At 42.8% G+C, this 22,462-nt stretch overlaps 1 protein-coding gene across 1 annotated transcript in view; it reads right to left on the reverse strand.

The window, feature by feature from the left end:
• The window catches only part of ADAMTS3 (ADAM metallopeptidase with thrombospondin type 1 motif 3), a 180,957-nt gene that overhangs the window by 49,574 nt on the left and 108,921 nt on the right, over nt 1-22,462 (reverse strand). Inside the window, 1 exon segment of the mRNA XM_029911915.1 lies at nt 2,754-2,953. Coding sequence (XP_029767775.1) covers nt 2,754-2,953 — 200 coding nt within the window.

Genomic DNA, 22,462 nt, shown 5'->3' on the forward strand with positions numbered 1-22,462 from the left:
GATAACTGCATTTGCTGGTTGCTGGAAGTGATCATTAACGAAGGTTTCCCTGTTCTGTATTTCATTAACTACAAAACAAACTCTTACTCATTTCAACATCTAAAATGTACCCAATGCCCTAAAGATCTCTTTCCCCTTGTTAACAGGGTTCTCCTATGTGGTAGCGGGAGAGCTCACCAATGTAAACCGAGCTTCCCCCTTCATAACATTTCTGAGACATACTAGGATATCAACGAAGAATTAATTATGAAGCATCTGGAGCACTGACCAAGTCACAAAGTCTTGTCATAAAGCATTAAACAAACTAAAGTTAGTGAAACAGCTAATATGGACCATGTTTCTCCTCGTTCAAAAAGCCACTTCCTAGGGTATGTGCAAGATCGTAAGGTCCGTGAAGTTAAATCAATTAACAGTGTGCTTGGCAGAATATCTGTTAAAGGTTGTCAAACAATACATCCTTCAGCATAGCTCCTAGTCTTGCTTTCCATGTCAGTCTCATGCTTATATGCAGCAATCACCCATTCAAGTGCTGTGCAGTGTCTGGATCCAATGGCCTTGGATTAGCCCCTTACTGCACGAGTGCCCTAGGAGGGAAAAGCTTCCTCTTGCTTCCTCTCCCTCCTCCACAAAGCAAGGCAGTACAACACCATCAACTCTCTGACCGTGAGGGTGGCCAATTCACTCCTGCACCAGACAGCACACTATGGGCCCGGGAAGGTGTGATCTGAAGGTTAAAAGATGTGACCCTCATCCCCAGCCAGCAAGTCTGTAAATTGCTGTCTGCAGTGGACAGTAGCTAGGGTGACCAATGCTACGTTTCAAAGGAGCAGGAAGAAGCACTTCATCATGTAGCTAGGGCTGCCGACACTGAGCCGTCCGGACTCTATATAATTCTGCTCTACTCACTCCCACACGCTCATTATGGCTCCTACCGCGAGGGGCGGCTTTTGCCGGTCAGAGGTAGCAAAGACAACCGTACCAGTCTGATTAAAATATTTTGCAGGTGTGTCCAGTTCACTTTTAAAAACACTTCATGAGAACCACACATGCAATATGGGCCTGATTCTCCTCTCACTCGGCGTACATATACTTTATGTAATCCCATTGGCTCCTCGGATTTGTACCAGTGTAAGAGAGAGGAGAATCTGGCTTAAAGGCCTTCAATACAAATTTTGTACCAATTTTTGATGAGTATATTATTATATAAGAAATAATATTAAGAATTGTTATTTACTATGAGAGAATATTAATACATTCAGGGGGAAATTTGGGTGTTCAGTGCCTCTAAAAACCAGGCTGTATAATACTTGCCACTGCTAACATAGTGAGACAACGGCAGAGCCTGAATTAGAACCTAGAGACCAAATTCTTTGCATTGACTTTACACCAGCAGATCATTTGGCCCCAGAGCTTTTGGCTCCCAGCCCTGTGCCCAATGCCACTTTTTTGTGAACACATCTGTTCCCGAGAGATTTCCAATCTAGTTTCTAAGCAAAGAGGTTTGTATAAACTTCAGATAAACATCCAACCTTCTAAAGGTTCTTTTAGCTGAACTGAATCTTCAGATCCTTGGGCATTATTGGTCGTGGGGCCCACTACTGAGAAGTCTGTTGATTCCCCTCCTTCGGAGGGAAGGCTCCCAACCATTTTATAAGCAAGCTGTGGTCAGGCCTTACTCAGACAAACATTTTTGAACTCTAATCACATCACCAATTCTTTCCTTCACTTGCACTTCCCATTTTTAAGGAGGGTCATTGGAAAGGTGGTTAGAAGAGTGGATTTCACCGTTTCTTTGATCTCTTCTCAATTCTATTCACATCTGAGTATTAAAGTGATGGCCAAATTCATCTTTAGGGTAAGGCAGGTGCAGCTCCATTAAATCAATGAGGTTGTGCTTGTTTATTCCAATAGGGAAGATGCATTTTTCATAGGGTTAGAATGGTTCACGATCATAACCTGTTAAACAGAACACTCATTTGTTTAACATGTTTTATTGGGTTTTCCTTTAAAGATGTGTTGCTGGAAAGGACTTGTAGAGACAGGTATAGTCATCATGACCTGTGGTAAATACAATAAATGAATCCTTACAATATTTATGATAGTCCTATGAATGCGCATAATCGTGCTAGTTGTCAAAACCTAGATTCCTCTTTGGACAGGTCAAAAGGGCACAGGATGGAGGATCTTCATAATTATTAATCTTAGCCATTTTTAAAAATTGAATATTTTCCTCCTAGATAAATTGATAGTAAAACCAGAGGGAAGTCCTGAGGTCCTTCGCTAGCTCTTACTCAGACAAAGCCCAACTGAAGTCAGTGGGGACTTTTCCGAGGCTCTGCATTGGCACAGGGCACTTCCTGCGTGAACTGATTTGTGGAATTAGGGCCCAATTGGTTATTCTGTGCATAGCAGACAGCTGCACGCAGGATCGATTTTCAGCAAGGGCCAAAGCTCAGAAATTCGTGGAGACTTGGCAGAAGAGGCATATGCCTGTAGAAAAGTTTGTGATAAAAAACGGATTAAAAGAAACATCCACTGAAAAAGGAACCAACATTTTTTTTTAAAAAGGCAATAGATTCTGATCATACAGCAGATACAAATGACCCCGTAGAAGTCTGTGCAGCACCTGGTTCACAACTGGGATTCCTAGGTGCTACAGCAATACAAAGAATAAGTAAATGAACACTGATAAATATTTTAAGGCTCATATTACATTTCAGAGGAAACGATGAGGACCTGTAATAGATACTCACTATGTTCATAAGGGTGAGGAGGTAGTTTTGAACATGTTCTTTGCCGTGGAATCGGACTACAGAATCATCCACTCCTAGAAGCACTTCAATGTTGTAGTCATTGTCTCCTGCATGCCTGCGTCGTCTCAGCGTTTCATTTAGCTGCTGCTCTACGTTGCTGTACATGGAATCCAGACCGTCCAGTCCGCTGAGAAGAGACGCTACAGAGAAACAATACGTTTTTAAGTATCAGGGGGTCGCCGTGTTAGTCTGTATCCACAAAAACAACAAGGAGTCTGGTGGCACCTTAAAGACTAACAGATTTATTTGGGCATTAGCTTTTGTGGGTAAAAAAACCCACTTCTTCAGATGCAACCCACGAAAACTTATGCCCAAATCAATAAATTTTAAAAATCTTTGCTTGATAAGCACCCTCCTGTAAATGGGGGTACACAAATGTCATTCCTCTGGTTCGAATAAGTCCTGAGGAGGATGTAATTTCCAGCTCAGGTAGACGTACTTACGCTAACGTTCATCCAGTTACTGTGATAAAAACAGAGGTGTCACCACTGCCACTCGAGCAGCAGAAGGAGCCAGCTGCCCTATGTATGATCCCATCTGATACCCTAGGTATGTACTCGGGGTGACAGCCTGTCCCCACTACCTGTGCTATGGGTAGGTCTACACATGCTAGAAATTACACCTCTAATTCCAGTGTATCCTAGATCCCAGGGGAGATGGATCAGTGGGCAGTGAGTTGGTGAAGTGATCAAAGGTACATGATAAATTCATCTGTCACGTGGCTCTGCAATTCGTCACATGGATCTCCCCTCCTCCCATCACCATGGTATCTGAGTGTGTGGCGTAAGTGAGAGGAGATTCAGGCCAATTTTTTTTTTTAAAAACTCCGTAACCTGGAATCATTTTTCTGAAACATGAAAGCAACTCACAGCCCACGTGATGGTGCTGGGATGGTGTAATGATTTTGTTGGCACTAGTCTGGGGTAGTTTGCGCAACTCACTTGTGGCTTCCTCACGTGCGAGTAATGTGGTCATGCTGAAAAAAAAAAATTAATCACTCCATCGTGTATTCCCTTACACACACCTTCCCCCCCTGCATGTGAGGCAGAACCTTAACCCTGCATTGGAGCAGCACTGAATACCCCCTGTCCCAAATTTCAGAACTGTCAAATTAGAGGACGGGGAAAGAAGGAAGCATTTTTCTGACAGGCTTGTTTTCTCTTTTTAAATAGCAGCTCTTTGAAACTGCCCTGAAGAACAGAGCATTGAAAGTGTTTCTGGAAGAGATGGGTTAGTGGGCAGAGGTTCAGGTGAAGCAGACAAAAATGCATGATAGAGTCCGCCATAAGGGCAGAACCACCACAGGTGGTATTATGTGCATGCGCACCTACACACACAGGGACAGATTTTCAAAGTGCTCAGCACCCACAGCACAGAGCTCTTTGGAAAATCCGATCCAGCAAGAGTAAAAAAATGCAAGGAATATGAAGACAGTAAGAGTTCAAGACCTCTACAAACACTGGCCACACAATATAGTATCAGATGACTGATGACTGGGACATTTCTGAAGTTAATAAACATTAACACGCCTATTCTTTGTAGAGAGTGTATATTTGCCAAAGTTTAATGTTTTTAACTCTATTGTTTAAGGCCCATACTTGTATGTTAGTCTTCTCAAAAAGAACAAAAGCTTCTGCTTGTTTTCTGAAGGAGGCATTGGTCTGAGCCAAGGTTTACAGAATCCTGTTGATTGAGGTTTTACAGAAGACATATTTTATAGTGCATCAGGCTTGCAGATGCTTCAGCTAATGTCTGAAATCACCATAAAGGTATTTCTGCCCCCTCTTTATAGTGAAAAGAAACAACAATTGATTTTAGAAAGTTAAGGGAAGATCATGTCTTGGCTGACAACATAAAATATCAAGTTTTAGCCATATGGCTCCACCAAAATCAACCCCAGCAAATCCCTAAGTAAGAAACAGACCTATAGCAACTTATCTGATATCTCACAATGCAAGTCATGGGCCAAATCTTGCAGTTCTTACTCAGGATTAGATTGTTCCTGGCTCTGTGGCTCTGGCACAGTGTCTCTCCTGCCCCCATCCCTGCACGTATGCACTCCAGACAATCAGAGTCCCTATGCTCTGGAGATGGCAGGGAAGGACTGCGTCTTCTGAGAGTCCCCAGGGGTGCAAACTCCCTAGAGTGGGTGGAGAGAAGGGAAGGGGCATGTCCCCTCAGCTCTGGTCTGAATGTACAAGGGGAAGCAGAAGAAAGCAGGCTTTACTATCCCAAAAGATGGTATAGCTTTATGACCTATCTGTGTGCAAGGGACCGGAGAAGAGATTGTGCTTCCCTCCCCCATTAGGCAAACAAGCTGGCCTTTCACATACTATTCAGGCAAGCCTTCCAATTAAGTCAATGGGAGTTTTGCCTGAGTAAGGACTATGGGATTCAGGCCATTATTGCTAAATGTGCTGGACAAGTATACTGCAGTTCATCTTGAGCAGTCATTAGCTGAGAATTCTCTCCCTCCTAAGCATCACAGTGGTTCAAATAACACATAAATAACTCTCCCCACACCAAACAGCAAGGTTTCCCTTGAGCTGTTTTCAGAAGCTGTAAACCATCACTGTGGGTGAGAGACCAGACCTGCAAACAGCTTTACAATTCAACCTCAAGTCCTTTCATTCTCAAGAATGCAAACACTGTGATAGCACACAAGTGGGAAATTCATACACGAGCCCCAGTTCTAGAAATTGCTTCTGCTGGCAAAGCGGCCCGTGAAACATCCAATGGAAATATACTCAATGTCATCAGATCATTACGCCGGCTGCATGAATGGAATAGTCTGAATAATCATTTCAGAAAGAAAACTTTCTGCACGGTACAGCACCTTGGTTTGGCCGCTGCTTCCCTCCTTAAATAGGTGGTTTTGTGGTTAGGAGGAGGAGAATCCCTTTTTTGTGTGTATGTGAGCAAAAGGGCTGCTTCCCCCCTTACTTTCCATACAGTGGATATACAGTATGTGCCATTATTCTCCTCATGGACAAGTTTCTTAGTTATGCAACCTCCTAGAAAGCAAGAACAGACATCTCTCAGTCTAGAGAGACATCATCTTTGACAAGAATTGCAAAAGTGACTAGTGCTTTTGGGTTCCCAACTTGAGACACTTAAAGGGCCTGATTCTCACAAAATGCTGAGCCTCCCACCCTTTGAAACAAAACAGTGCACGGTGTCTGTCTATATGTTTCTCTGTGCTTATTCGGTTCTGTCTTGTGAATATATTTTTTCCTGTCTCTTGATCCTGTCTCAGCGGGAATCAGTATTTCTCACAGATCCTAGTTACTGCACGACTGCTCAACACAGGAAAACACCAGAAGGGAAAATAGTAGTCAATATGAAGGCTGAATTTGGCCATTCATCAGACAATAATGATGTAATGAGCATTGTGCTCTCTACTACACCCTCATCCTCCATCTCTGCGAAGCTTAAGACATGCATCCCCAGCGATGTCCTTAAATGCAGGCTCTGTAATTTGCCATATATTCTTTAAGAACCGCTGATGAAACATAATTCGTTTATACATTTTTCTCATTCGTTTCCCATGACCCAGCGTTTAATAACTCAGCAGACAAGAAATGAAAGCAAACTCAGAGCTCCATGTATTAAGGAAAACCCTGTGTTTACTACCTTTGCGCACTACACTCATTGTCAATCTTACAAAAGATTGTTACGGCAAGTGTCACAGGAGCGTGATGTGTGAGCAGGGTGTCAGAGAGAGGGAGTATGTGACTGGGTATTCCATTCAGTAATTCCGTTTCTTCATGTCACAGGCCTTGATTCAGCAAAGCACTTAGTCGCGTGTTTAACCGTAGGCATGTTTGGAGAACCACTGAAGTCAATGCTTATATACTTTGCGGAGCTGGGGCCATATTTACTATCATTCACTTCTGCCCCGTTTGTTCAAGGCAATGAGTTCCTTCCAGGTCCACTGACTACAACAGGACTTGAGAGCACTCTGCACCTTGAAGGCCTGGGCCCTCTGTGGTCAGTACAGCAGTGTAACTGATGGCATTCCATTCAGTAGATCACAGTGACTTTTTCACTACAATAAGTAGGAAATATCCAGGCTGCATTCTGAGCATTCTACACAGAAAGACACAGACAAGGGTTTGTATCCGGACTATTCCACTGAAAAAAAAAATGGCCAAGTTGTTTACATTTTGGACTATACATCATATTGGAAATAATGACAGTGCTTTGTGAGAGCTATGCTTATTTTGAAGCTAAAATGAAAAATATCTTCCACTTCACTTCTGTTTTGCCGCCTTCCCCCTTTATAAAGTTGGGATTTCCAAAAGACCACAGAAAATCTGGCCATAAACTGTCACAATGAGAGCCTGCTGGATGCTGAGCACATGGGAAATCTGGCCCAGAATACTCCCTGCGAGACTTGAATCGGTACAACCAATAGAGTATGTAAACAGAATGAATTTTAATTCATGCAAATGTGGACATTTTTCACTTTTACAGATTACTGGTATTATTGACTATGTGTCCATTGTCAATAGCACTACTGGTATTCACACAATGAAAAGGGGCAAATTCAGTTTAGTATTTACTGCCCACAAACATTATTAATACGAGTTAAGGTTGACAGGCAGTGCCTCTCCAGAACCTAGAAGGCAGCAGAAAACGGCAGCTATTAGCATGCTCCTCTCTTCTACGGGCTGAGGTCCGAGAGGAAATGCACAATAAGAACATAAGAACGGCCGTACCAGGTCAGACCAAAGGTCCATCTAGCCCAGTATCCTGTCTACCGACAGTGGCCAATGCCAGGTGCCCCAGAGGGAGTGAACCTAACAGGCAATGATCAAGTGATCTCTCTCCTGCCATCCATCTCCACCCTCTGACAGACAGAGGCTAGGGACACCATTCCTTACCCGTCCTGGCTAATAGCCATTAATGGACTTAACCACCATGAATTTATCCAGTTCTCTTTTAAACTCTGTTATAGTCCTAGCCTTCACAACCTCCTCAGGCAAGGAGTTCCACAAGTTGACTGTGCGCTGCGTGAAGAAGAACTTCCTTTTATTTGTTTTAAACCTGCTGCCTATTAATTTCATTTGATGACCCCTAGTTCTTGTATTATGGGAATAAGTCAATAACTTTTCCTTATCCACTTTCTCCACATCCCTCATGATTTTATATACCTCTATCATATCCCCCCTTAGTCTCCTCTTTTCCAAGCTGAAGAGTCCTAGCCTCTTTACTCTCTCCTCATATGGGACCCGTTCCAAACCCTTAATCACTATAAATAGTTAGAGCTGGTTGGACCAGGACCAATTCCCCTCCGCACCTCCTTCTTTGGACTTTGGGGAGGAGGAGATTTAAACTTAGTGGAAACAGTAAGTGCTTTAGTCTAAGAGATATTTGAAGATTCTGGATGTACTAACCATGAATGGTTGAATGGAAGCTCTGGGGTTTGATTGTTGCAATATCTCTCATTCAAAAAGTATTATCCCTTAGATTTGCACTGAAGTTTTGGATTTTTGCCTGTGGTCTCAGTGTCACAATCATTCACCCAACACACCCAACTCCTGGAACAGGTACCTCAGCTACCAATAAATGTACTGAACTGGTTAGACCAGCAGGGATCAAGACGACGATCGAAAACTTCACCATCTAACTTCAGACTAATTGTTCTCTCACATTTTATTTCTGATCTCATCAATAGCAGATTTCTTTTAAAAAACAAACAAACTTTTGCTCATTGATAAAAACCTAAAAGCTCTTGGGGCAAATCATACCACATGCACTGAACACTAGGCAACCACGATAAAAACACTGAGCCCAATTCTCATTTATACAAAACCTTCTTTACAGAGCTGTGGCAGAGCTAAGGAGCCTTAAAATGAGCATAAATGCCAAAGCAGCATAAAGGGACGGGGTAAATGGCTATAAAGGAGAATCAGGCACAGATTTTTTTTAAAGTATCCTATTACCTCAAAATAGGAGCTGTTTTACACCAGCTGTAAAGTAACCCTGAACTTTACTATCAAACCTGTTAGACATTCCCCCACCAACTTTTTAATGCATCCTTTTAAACAGTGCAGGCAGATGGCACCAACCACCATAATAAAGTACAGATGAGGCACACTAACGGGATAAAAGTTGGAGTTTCGGGTCACTGTATGATACAGACAGAAGAGAAAATATACTACAAGCAGTTTTCCCAGTCCTACTTCATTTTTATGTTAGACCAAATTCATGGTTATAAACTGAAAAACCTGAAACAATACATACATAATTTCCAAATTCTGTTCTCATTTGTACTTGCACAACCCCAGTAAAGGCATGGAGTCAAATTAGTATGTATTTGTTTCTCTGCCAAATAACTAGCTTAATCAATTGCTAGTGTCATAAAATGCACACCACAGAGCATCCAGGCTGTATGATGCAGCCAAGCGAACGTTGCTGCTGGACCTGTAATGCTTGAGGAAAGGCAGACATTGTGACTTCAGCTGTGCACGAATGCCGGGTTTCACATTTAACAGACTTTAAAGAAAGCCATTGTCAAAGAGCAGAATGTCGCAGACAAGCCGGGCAGCCCCTGTAAGGGCTATGGAAAGCCCTAAATGCAATGGAATCAGTTACACTCCCCTGCGCAGACAGGAGGAAGGCTGCACACAGAGCAGCTTTTGGTGGTGAGACAAGGGAGCCGGTTGTGCATCCGAGGCTATGTGGATTTACTGGCAAAGTCCTCCCACTGGAGTGTCCTACTGGCACCCAGAGGCTCTGGGAGTCTCTGTGGAGCAGCCCAGCTATGGCTCTGCCACCGGGTAATGGTGGTGACGATCGGCAAATTCAATTTCCCTTCAGAACTCCAGCTGACCTCTCCGGACACCGTCCACACGCTTCAGACTCAGGCTGGAGGAAGGACTTGCCCCTTTCAGCACAAGAGTCACAGCAACTTACTCTAGGTGAACCATTCTAAATCAATCATCCAGAGGTGAAGTATCCAAGTGGGGAAAACAAGGGAGTCCACAGAGCAGCTGAATGAATATTAAGTGCATTTCTAAGGTAATGAAGTGAATTGGTTGCTGCCAGAGGGTATTTTTTTCACTTACCTGTAGAGAAGACTATTCTGTTGGTAGGCGGGTTTGCGGTAGACAGAGTAATCCCATATAACCTCATTCTGGAATTAACTAGTTGATTATCTCTTGTTTTTTTGGATTCATCTGTCAATCAGGTGTAGCTGGGCTTTGTGTTTATGGACTGTTATCCATAAACAAACCAGGCAGACTCAAAGGACCAGCTTTAAAAATTCCAGTTCCCAGCCTCATTTACATAAAGATTGCCCCTATTGGGGCAAGCTAGTCCCTGCTCTTCCATCTCTTTACACCCTATGAAAGGGTTATAAAAGCATTTTGATAAGGAGCTAATATACATCACGATGTGTGCGTACAAATCCATCTATCAATAGCACATAGTAAAGTAAATGAGATTCTGTGTCCTCTGCACTGTGCAACAATTTGGTGGTGGTGGGGAATAGGAGGAGAACTGTCAGAAGCAATAGAGCCAGAAATCCCATCCCCCTCCAATTCAGTTGAGGTTTCTCTGCTGGAAAAAGGCAGGAGGGACTCTGCGGGTTTAGGAAGTGAGGGCTGGAGGACAACCACTCTGCCATATATAACATCATCCCCTGTCAAACCTGTGGTTGTTGACAGCATTCTGAACCACACCTAGGAACTTGGAAACATGCTGCTGCAAAGTGGAGGGAAGGCAGCTTTCCCTTGGATTCATAGATTCATAGTTTCTAGGACTGGAAGGGACCTCGAGAGGTCATCGAGTCCAGTCCCCTGCCCGCATGGCAGGACCAAATACTGTCTAGACCATCCCTGATAGACATTTATCTAACCTACTCTTAAATATCTCCAGAGATGGAGATTCCACAACCTCCCTAGGCAATTTATTCCAGTGTTTAACCACCCTGACAGTTAGGAACTTTTTCCTAATGTCCAACCTAGACCTCCCTTGCTGCAGTTTAAGCCCATTGCTTCTTGTTCTATCCTTAGAGGCTAAGGTGAACAAGTTTTCTCCCTCCTCCTTATGACACCGTTTTAGATACCTGAAAACTGCTATCATGTCCCCTCTCAGTCTTCTCTTTTCCAAACAAAACAAACCCAATTCTTTCAGCCTTCCTTCATAGGTCATGTTCTCAAGACCTTTAATCATTCTTGTTGCTCTTCTCTGGACCCTCTCCAATTTCTCCACATCTTTCTTGAAATGTGCTGCCCAGAACTGGACACAATACTCCAGCTGATGCATAACCAGAGCAGAGTAGAGCGGAAGAATGACTTCCCGTGTCTTGCTCACAACACTCCTGTTAATACATCCCAGAATCATGTTTGCTTTTTTTGCAACAGCATCACACTGTTGACTCATATTTAGCTTGTGCTCCACTATAACTCCTAGATCCCTTTCTTCCTAGACAGTCTCTTCCCATTCTGTATGTATGAAACTGATTTTTTCTTCCTAAGTGGAGCACTTTGCATTTGTCTTTGTTAAACTTCATCCTGTTTAACTCAGACCATTTCTCCAATTTGTCCAGATCATTTTGAATTATGACCCTGTCCTCCAAAGCAGTTGCAATCCCTCCCAGTTTGGTATCATCCGCAAACTTAATAAGCGTACTTTCTATGCCAATATCTAAGTCGTTAATGAAGATATTGAACAAAGCCGGTCCCAAAACAGACCCCTGCGGAACCCCACTTGTTATGCCTTTCCAGCAGGATTGGGAACCATTAATAACAACTCTCTGAGTACGGTTATCCAGCCAGTTATGCACCTTATAGTAGCCCCATCTAAATTGTATTTGCCTAGTTTATCGATAAGAATATCATGCGAGCCCGTATCAAATGCCTTACTAAAGTCTAGGTATACCACATCCACAGCTTCTCCCTTATCCACAAGACTCGTTATCCTATCAGATGTCCAGACATCTGCAGCATTTCTCTCTGTGTGTTTAGAGAGCCATGACACCAGGGTCTCCTTCACAGGTCAATAAACTCTGCCTCCTCTTCACATGATTTGTTGGAAACGCTGCCAGTTCCAACTCACCACCCATCAAGATTTGCAGCATAAATTCATCTTTCCGGTGGATTTTCTGCATGAAGGCATGTTTGCCACTAAGACTGTATATTCTATTTCTTCTAGAATGTGAATTAAAAATTTGAGAAATTCAACCTCCCTTTCTGGGATTATAGAAAAAACACGGATCTGATCGACCACTGTGCGACATCACTGTAACTCCAATGACATGGTGATCAGTCGAGTTCTGTGCGCTTAAAAACCCCCAAACCTTTCTTGTGTCATTAATCTCAGATTCGCAAAAATGGAAAATTTTAAAAATCTAAATTTACGTTTTACAACGTATGGGCTCAAATCTGCAACTCTTCCACCAATAGCACCATTGATTTCATTGGCATTACTTACATGAGTATGGAATACTTAAAGGGTTGTAAAATGTAGATTCATGTTGTTTCTTTGCTTTGTACATTTAACTCAGTAAAATTAAACTGATCAGTGTTGCTTTCTTTTTTGCAGCCAGTTTCAGTTTCTGGTTCTCCAAACATTGCCATATTGCTATACATTTACATCATACTTTATATACATATAAAGACATGCTCCCTGTCCAAAGACATTAGAGTTGCCACGGTTTCTATCACGCCTGCTTCTTAACCTGCAATAAGAGCTCTGTCTCTTTGCTCCACTCGGTTGTATATTTTGAGCTGATTCTCTCCTCCACAACTTTGTGCAGCTCAGAGGGTGCAAAGTGGTGGAATTCGGCCTTTAACTAGCCAGCTAAGAATTTATCTGCCATTGAGGAGCTCTCAGATAGGGTAAAGCAGCATAAACAACTCCAGTGCCAACTATCCTCCACCCTTATCCTGGCATAAGGGCATCTGGAGGCAGGAGCATGTGTGTGAGGATGGGGCAGAGCACACTCGCGCTTCATCTATTTTGAACTGACATACGGTCTCTTGGATTTCATAGCTAGCTAGCATAGGTTAGAGCAGCCCCATGGATGTTCGAACCTAGCAGGAATTGGGGCAGCTTCAGAGTCAGTCGTAGTAGGCGCCCCTGACTCTTTACCACCCACTCCCCGCTTCCTCTGTGGCAACTGGATGTTGGCACAGAAGAGAATCTTCTGTATAGGTCTGATTTGTAGTTTAAAAATGTAAGCAATAGGCTAGCAAACTATGTGGTTTAATTGCAGAAATACTAAGTTTTAATTTACTCATTCATGTGTGTTTGCACAGGACCTTGCAGATGTAAGAGCCCATGTACTGAGTGCATTACAGACGCACAAGCAGGAGCACTATATCAGCACTAAGAATGCTTAAGTTCAATACAACGGTTACTAGGGAATGTGTGTCCCAGTGATTTCTATGCACCCCATATTTTGGCAGTTTCCTCTGCAGTTACTTCTCTGATCCTAGCTTATGACAGAGGTGGAGGTTCAGTGGTGCAAAGTGATTAGAGGATGACAGGCGAAAATGGTCCAAAAGGAATTAACCTGCTATGGCAGAGAAAGGCCAGAATGTTAGTTTGCTTAAGGCTCAATTGCCAAGAGCTGATCACCTGAAGTAAAGAAACCTGTCCCCTGCTTCTTCCTACTCACCCCCCTGCACTTGCAGAGTTAGAGTCTAACAACAGTTTTAGCATCGAATGCTGGAAATTCTACTAGTAGTAGAAGTCACTTAGACCCAAGTAGTACGTCTAGTGCCTAATATTAACGGCAGTTCCCTGCTGGGGCAGCACATCATGCTCTTCCCCTTAAGAACTAGTGGAGAAGTTGCCAAGATTCTGGGCTTTTGTGGAACACACAAAAACCTTTAATTTCTGCAAAATTCCCTCAAATTGCATTTTAAGAAAAGGCCCCAAGTACGAAGGGAGGAAGGTGAGGTCAGTTTTCTGGTTGCAGAAGAGAGGGAGGCTGGAGTTCTGCTGTATGGAAAGTCAGATTACTATGTGCCTGCGTGAAGGAAGATATGGTTGGAGTGTGACTGGGTGCGGACAGGTATATGACGGAACCTATCCTGAGCAGGGAATGTGATGATGGCTGAGCTGAGTGCTGGCCTGGACTCCAGCACCGAACAGCAATTATGAAAACACCTCGTGTGTTACATATTTGGCATCTTTCCTGCCCAAAGCTGATTTCGGAACAGTAGGCAGCCACAAATTTCAGACTTTCCAGTAGTGGACTGAACTCGTAGGTCAATTGTAAACCCAGGGGTTTGTGAATGGATTATAAAGTATTCATCTGTAACATTAAAAAAAACCTGATTAATCCTCTCTCTGAAAACACAACTATCTTTTTTGTCATCAGAATTTAAGGATACTCCACATCCATTATTTCATAAGAGTAAGGATAATGGGAATCTCCGTTTGGAACAGAGGTAAATCATTTATTAACCAGCGTTTTAATATATAAAATGTTACAGTGGATGGCATTATTCTGTACAAACTGAGAAATTCCATAACAACAGTTCAAAGAAAAGATCCAGGCCAATTCATGATGTCACTTCTAAAGTTGCACTAAGTAACTGTTGTATTTTTCTACTTGTTACCATTACACGATTCTGAGTTTCCATGATTGCTTTCTGCCCATTCTGGTTCTATGATACTTCAGATTTTCTCAATTTTCAATAACTATGTTGAGGCGGGGGGGAGGCGGGGGATGCATGGCATTTCCATTAAAATTACCCTCTGCTTTCTTTGCAGTCTTAATGTTAGAAAGTTTAATGCTGGCTTAGGACCTATCCAAGGACATTCTTTTTTTGTCAGCAGTCAGAGTGTCTGAGTCTATTCTTTGGGAAAGGCGAAAAAGAGAACTTATTGAAGGCAGAAAATTAAGTTGCAAGCTGGTCCTGCAATCAAACGCTAGGAAGAAGGTTGTGGGGGGGGGAGGGGGAGGGGAGGGAGAGAGATGACGCACTTAGGAAAGGTAGATGTCAGTGCCAGTGGTTATGATATTACATACTGTAGATAATATGTTAACAAGTCGTGCAGACACCAGAATGTCTTGGGCATTCGGCAAGGTACAAGGTCAATGGCCAAGTGCATTCATCAAGTTGAACAGTGAAGGTACCTAGAGTAACGGCACATTATTTTTATAAAATATTTTTCTGTGGCATACACTAGATACCTACACAATGGGAGCTATCATGGAAAAAGAACACTTAAAATATACCGTACAGAACAATTCTGCAAGGCAAGACATTGGACTAGAGTACCTAAAAGAGTCTTTTAATCTCCGATTTCTATGATCATCAGAAAATTGGGTTCCTTCTTTTATATAATATCCATTTTCAAACGAGACCTGATTTTCAAAAGTGCTCAGCACCCACTATTTCCTGCTAACGCCAATGGAAGCTGCAGCGATGGGAGATGCTCATAACCTTTGAGTATAAGTTCAAAATGGATATGACAAAAGGCAGGGATATGATTTACTGATGATTATAGAAATCAGATGGAAAAGTTCCTCTAGATCAGCTAGTCTCTGGAGTCAGATCAGTTAGCTACAGACCTCATATCAGTTATCAACCACACACATTCTATCCACCCCACATGGCAACTATTCCTAGCACTTACCACCACAGAATCTCTGCACTGACTAGAGAAAAAACAGAAACATAAGCAAGTGAAGTGATTTTAATAATTAAAAATAAAAATAAATAAAGACCCAGGAAAAAGCAAGATACCTAACTACTCCACATTTTATCTATGCTACACATAGGGTCAGCTTTCCAAAAGTGCTCAGCACCCACATTTTAACCCAGATTCTCCCATTTAGGTACCACAACACAATCTGGCAAGATTTTAGAAGAGCAGAGAGAACAATGGGAGCTGTTGGGTGCTGTGCACCTTTGAAAATGTGGTCCATGACAAATGTAAGGATTGTAGTGGGTTGCGTAGATATAACAAAGGTCAACATATTCACTGAAATAAATCTGTGAAAATGCTGAGAGTTTTTTCTTATGAGGCTTATGTGGACCCTTGAGTCTTAAAATCATTTGGACCTTATCCTGATCCCACGGAAGTTAACACTCCCTTTTAATAAACTTCCTATTGACTTCAGTGAGAGCAAAATTTTGATGTTGGTGTCCAACTAGCAGCAATCAAAATTTGCAAAATAATAATAATAAAAAAGCCACCCCCAGTTGGCTATATGGAAGGTGTTACTAGAGGTATGTTGTTTTCTTATTAGTGAACTGCAGTGGAACCTGTGCTCCTAAATCTCTTAGGTGCTTTCCAAAATCTTCTCTAGGAGTTAAGCTTTCTCTTGTTGTGCCTCCCTGGAGATTTGCAGGACACTGCGCATTACTGCAGAAATACCATAATGAATTTCTAAAAGCATCTCCACTGTTGGCTGCTTAATCAGAATGTGTTACTTTACTGATAACTTGTAAAGTTTTGATAATGCCATGGTATCTCTCATAGTTCTTAAATTGCTTTCCCCATCCCACTGTTGTTTCCTCTTGGAAACTGAAAGCCAATTCCTTGCTGAATTTTTATTTTCCTTAATGGCATGTGATTACATGTTTGTTGCTGTTCTTCATTACTCAGCTCCTGCCAACAGAGTGCGGAGGTTGGGTTTTATTGTTTGTTTTATAAACAAAGAAAAAGCTCTTGTTTTGAAGCTCCAATCACCAAAGGAAGGGATATCAAAAAAATGAGGTGTGAACACATCATGAGATCTTACTACACCCCCCAAAGGCATGAAGGTGCAGGTCCAGAACCAAAGGGGCACCTACAGGGGGCCCCCACATGATATGTCACCATACACAAATCCTATCTATAAAACAGAGATTGCTTAATACTTAAACAATACGGAGATTTTTTCCATTCATAGAAATATATTGCTATTATGTAAAGGGTGGCTGATAGAGAGGAAGCTGCACACTCTCTCCTCCCCAAAGAGTGCCACAGACAGGCTCCAGGAGGACCACTGTAGGCCTGGGAAAAAACCAAGCTGTCAAGACGGTGCAGGGCACGACTGCACTTTTTATAAAGCCTGGTCCAAAGCCCCGTGAAGTCAATGGAAAGACTGCTACTGACTTCAATGGACTTTGGAGGAGGTGGTGGTATGGTCAAAAGTGCCTCGACAGCTTTTAGTGGGAGCTGGGCACCCAACTCCCCCACCCCAAATAAATGCTTATTTCTTTCCATTATGAAAAAAGTTAAATTGCTAGAAGCTCTAACATCCTGCCAACGCAGGAGGTAGCATGGAGGTTTCAGAGTTTCCTACTTTCTAGTTTTCTGCTGTGTCTACCATAGTCACTCTCAGCACCCCATAAATTGTGCGGGTTTGTCATTGTTTTAAAAAGGCTTTAAAAAAAAAAAAGAGCATTTTTTCCTACTGGAGACCGACTTTTGTCCAAGTGGCAGATACAATATTTCAGAGGCACAGAGAGGCAACACACAAGCTAACACAAACTGAAAATGCTGTGGGGCCTCAACTAAAAAACTCAACTGTTGTTGACAACTTTTCCCAGCCAAGTTTTTGCATTCACAAGAACTCAAGTTTGTGTGCGCAAATTGCATTTTTGCCCATAAACCACACTGTTAAGACAAATCAATTGCAGGTTTTGCATGGGCAACTGCAGATTGTGTACAAAAATCTATGTTTCTTCACAGGCACAACCGCCTCGAGGAAAACAGTGTACAAAACTATTACTTGCTACCAAAAGGCCAGGTGGAAGACCCTTAGAAAATGTAGCCCTGGATGTTTAGCCTTGTAATACCTCCTGTGCTTGTCATTCCTTTCCATTTAAATTACATTAATCACAACATTAAAATCAAACAGCAGGAAATGTCATGCAGTCTTTGCTCAGAAGACTATACCGGGAGCCTTGCCTGAGTAAGGAGTGCAGAATTTGGCCCGGTAGTTTTTTGGATAACAGCTGGGATGTGGATAAGAGTTTTAACCAAGGCACCCTAATTTGTCACACAACATGGGCTGAAGCTTTTATAAGCTAATGAGAATGCTCCCTTTTCGCCATCTTTAATTAAAAGAATGGCATAGGTAACTGTTGTGCCTATCAACACGGATAGAATCTCTTGTAGTGGAATATTTTTATAGATATAGATATATCTATAAAAGCTATTTGCCTGTGTCCTTTGAACACACAGTGCAGTATGAGGCAGAGAGCAATTTAAGGTTCAATGATATTTTGTAAACCTCAAAATAAAATATAATCACACCTATTTCATAAAAAATGAAAACTTATTTGTATGCCAAAAGTTAACTGAGCCAAAAGGTAACGTAAGTGGGTTTACAGAAAGGAACCTTCACTCAAGAACAGCCAATAAATAAATAAATAAAGCAGCTTGTCACATAACACAAACATGGAAATCGTTCAAAAAAATATTTAAAATCTACATAAACATAGGTATCACTTTGCCGTCTAAATAACACAGTGTTTAAAATATTAACTGAAACCATTTTGCAGTTAAAATCATTTTAAAAAATAAAAACTTGAAATCACTGAAATTCCTAAAAAAAGATACCAGAACAGTGGACAAAACAAGAAAAATCAAAGTAAAGCTTCCACACAGTAGATATTCATTTTGACACATATTGTAAAATAGCATGACACGATGCCTTTCATGTATTAGGAAGTCTTACTGAAGACACTTAGGGTGAACTAAGGAGGATGTAGCAACTGTGGCTCTGAAATGCTTATTGATATTGATTCACAACATGAGAGGCTATTATTTTAACAAAACCGAACACCCTTGCCCCGCCCCTGCCGAGCCCCGCCCCTTCCCCATCCTCTCTCTTAGGCCCCTCCACTCACTCCAGCCCCCCTCACTCTATCACTTGTTCTCCACCACCCTCACTTTCACTGTGTTGGGGCAGGGGTATGGGTGGGGGTGATGGCTCCAGCTGGGGGTACGGGCTGGGGGGTTTGGGGTGCAGGAGGGGGCTCCGGGCTGGGACAGGGGGTTGGGGTTCAGGCTCCGGCTGGGGTGTGGGCTCTGGGGTGGGGCTAGGGATGAGAAGTTTGGGATGTAGGAGGGAGCTCCGGGAGGGGGCTCAGGGGTAAGGGCTCTGGGAGGGGGCTCAGGCCTGGGGTAGGGAGTTGGGTGAGGGAGAGGGCTCCGACCTGGGGCAGGGGGTTGGGGTTCAGGGTCCGGCTAGGGATGAGGAGTTTGGGATGCAGGAAGGAGCTCCGGGAGGGGGCAGGGGGTTGAGGTGTGGGAGGGGGCTCAGGCCTGGGGTAGGGGCTCTAGGAGGGGGCTCAGGCCTGGGGTAGGGAGTTGGGTGAGGGAGGGGTTTCCGACCTGGGGCAGAGGGTTCAGGGTATGGACTCCGGCTGGGTGATGCTTACCTCAGGGGGCTCCCGGTCGGTGGTGCAGCGGGGCTAAGGCAGGCTCCCTGCCTGCCCTGGCTCCACACTGCTCCCAGAAATGGCCGCCATGTCCAGCCCCTAGACGGAGGTGAGGCCAGGCGGCTCTGTACTGTGAGTGATACCGGTGCCACCACAGCTGTGGGTGGGGGCAGCATGCCACCGCGCCTAGGGGCCAGACATGCTGGCTGCTTCCAGGGAGCTGCACAGATCCAGGGCAGGCAGGGAGCCTGCTTTAGCTCAGCTGCGCCGCTGACTGGACTTTTAACGGCCTGGTCAGCAGTGCTGACTGGAACCACCAGGGTCCCTTTTCCACCTGGCGTTCTGGTCGAAAACCAGATGCCTGGCAACCCTCTGTGTATCTTTCATCTTATCTGGAGGATTAGTTAGTTAATTACTGCTTAGAACCTTATCTCTGTCAGCCCTGCTCCTGTAGACCAGCTGCAATTGTCAGAGTTCAGAATACACTTATACATGTGATTAAAAGAGGGTTTGAAGTGCTGTTTGTAGAAATAAAAGGCCAGTGTGCTAATCCAATGGGCCATCTAAACACAAATATTATGTTACTTTACAACAGTGAGGGTTTACTCTGAAAAGTGACTACAGCATGTGAAAATGGACTCTTCTTCGCTAGGAGATTTGCTCCCTGTGTAGTAAGAGTTTACTATCTTATACTCCCAAACAGCTCTGGAGAGCCAATACAGCTCAGAAAAAACAAGGATACTATTTTTCTGTACCATCAGCAGAATTGTTTGTTCAATTTCATTATATAGCCAGTTAGTTACACCTGTTCAAACCCAATGAATACAATATTGCTCCAGGTATAACTGAAGGCATAATTTGGCATACAGAACCTTTATTCCCAGTGATGATGGGTGAAAAGGAAAGACCACAGCTTGATTTTCAGGTCTCATGTTGCAGGCCTCGTAGTTAATTTTTTTTCTAACTTGTGAACTTAATATATTTTATAATGAAATCAATGAGAAACAACTAACATAGAACCCCTCGAAGCCACTTTCACAGAGCAGCTTTTCAGAACAGAATTACACTTGCAATTCATCAGAAGCAATTTTGGTCATTCAGGATGGATCTCTTTGGAATCAAGTCTAATTTTCATCAAAAAATGTCAGGAATTATTCAAGAAACTAATATGCTTAAGTTCGCAAATTTATTGAGACCCGTTCTAGGGCCAGGTACCCACTTGGGCCAAATTATCCAAAGTGGACGGCTAAAGTTATGCCCCATAATCTATATTTATGCACCCAAACAGCTGATATGTATTTCCCTACACAGCTCCCACTGGTGAGTTCAGCACCTCTGAAAAATCAACGCAGTCATTATGGTGCTTAAATATAGACTTAGGGGCTTAACTTTAACCAGCCATGATGGATCAGTTCAGCCTTGGTGTTTGTGGTTAAATTTTGATTGTTCCTTTTCCTTCCAATATGCAGACTGGCAATACAAAAAGCCAAAGAAAAACTTCACCCACACCCAGAAGTCTGACTATTACAGATAGGTCATGTGTGAGCACTTGTCCTTTATGTGCAAAGATGCTTGTTAGTTTCTCCTATGGTACTGCTACAGTCAGACAATTCATAATAAAAGCAATTTTAGATTTATCTATAACGTAGCAATGTCCATGTCCTATAGTGATTCCCTAGATAGCGCGTGAAAGATTGTTGGAAGTGTGAATGCCATAGGGAACAGCAGTAGATGAATCAATGCTAAATTTGGAAGCTTCATAGAAGATTTGTGGGTGGGGAGGATTATGAGGCTCAATACCACTGTAAATAAGTGGATATAAAAGTCACTAAATAAATCTGCAGCCGTTACCTTCCAAACGCAGTGTGGGTCTGGTTAATGTAGACCTAGCAGGAGGAGTATGTGTGGGACATGCCAGTGTTAAAGACGGGAGTTGTTTTTAGAAAAGAATGAAGCACAGAGTATGTGCCAGATCTACGACAAAGAATGCCTATGAGATCATTTCTCAAAGGCCTGCTTCCATACCCCTGACATGATATAAACGGGTTTGTTATTTATGCCTGCTGGAAACTCCTTTGGTACATTTTATAGCTCGAAGTAAAAACAGCTGGCACCACTGCCAACCTGCAATCCGAAATACAACAAAGATTCGTATAAGGCGCTTTTCAGGTTCTCTTTCTCTCTTACACACACACACAGAGCTCCAGGCGCATTCAGAATTAAAATACCAGTAGTCTCAGATACTGGAGGTTTAGTTAATGGCAGTCAGAAGCATGACAAATGAGCAGTGGGGTTTAACAATCTTGTTTGCTAGTATGTCATCATCCTTTATTCAAAGGGTAAAGACCTCTCCTCTGACAGCCAGGTGGAGACTCCAAAATCACAAGAGTACAGTATGCAAACTCTTCTGAGCTCAGAGTGCAGAAAAAAGGGGAGATAGACAGCAAAAGTGAAACCATCCATTTCCTGACTGATAGAAATGTGTGTATGATACACATGAAGTGCCTGTGCACCCAAGTTCAAAGCTCCTACTTAAGAGATCGTGTCTGCTGATAATGAATGAATCTCTCTGTCCACAGCAAGATCCATGCAGCCCCCCGTAAAAAAGCAGCTCTCTAATCAGACGCATGCAGGAATTGTTCCACAAAGAACAGCTCTCTTCTTGCTTTCAGACACCAAGCTCCCCTACCAAAAGGCAGCTTTGCCCACAGAGACATCCATCACAACTGTGCTCTTTGGCTTATTGGCAAGCTCCTCTTGGTCTTATCCACTGGAAGAGAGACCTTCCCCCAAGTCAGGAGGTTGAGCCTCCTTTTGAACTGCAGGAATTAAGATGTAAGTGAAAGATGTATTCCTTGCAAAGATGAACATAATTTGTTATTGTTTCCTATTTACAATATAGAAGCCATAAATAAGATAAGCAATACAGTTGCTTTTCATTTATTTTACAAGACGACTCTTTTCTGGAATAGGTAAAAGGACACCAGGAGAGAAAGCAGCACACAGCATCACATTGTGACTAACAATAGCATTGACTTTGCTGTGATAGAACAGAGCCCACAAGAACCAGACTATTTCACTTACATATTACTTAGAAGCAGCTTGGAGATGACATGTTCCACTTGCAGCGGTGACATTAACACAGTAGATGCAGAAGGTAAGCAAGAGGGGACTGAATACAAGATCCTGTCTTTGATCAGTGCCATCAATTCCTGTGCTAAGCTTTGTACAGTACATTGGGATAATTGTTAATCTGTTGATCAGATTTTTTTAATGACCCCGAACAATAAATGTAATGGCTTT

The sequence above is a fragment of the Terrapene carolina genome, unplaced genomic scaffold (genome assembly GCF_002925995.2).
Source record: "Terrapene carolina triunguis isolate 2854851 unplaced genomic scaffold, T_m_triunguis-2.0 Scaffold136, whole genome shotgun sequence".
Taxonomy (NCBI): domain Eukaryota; kingdom Metazoa; phylum Chordata; order Testudines; family Emydidae; genus Terrapene; species Terrapene triunguis.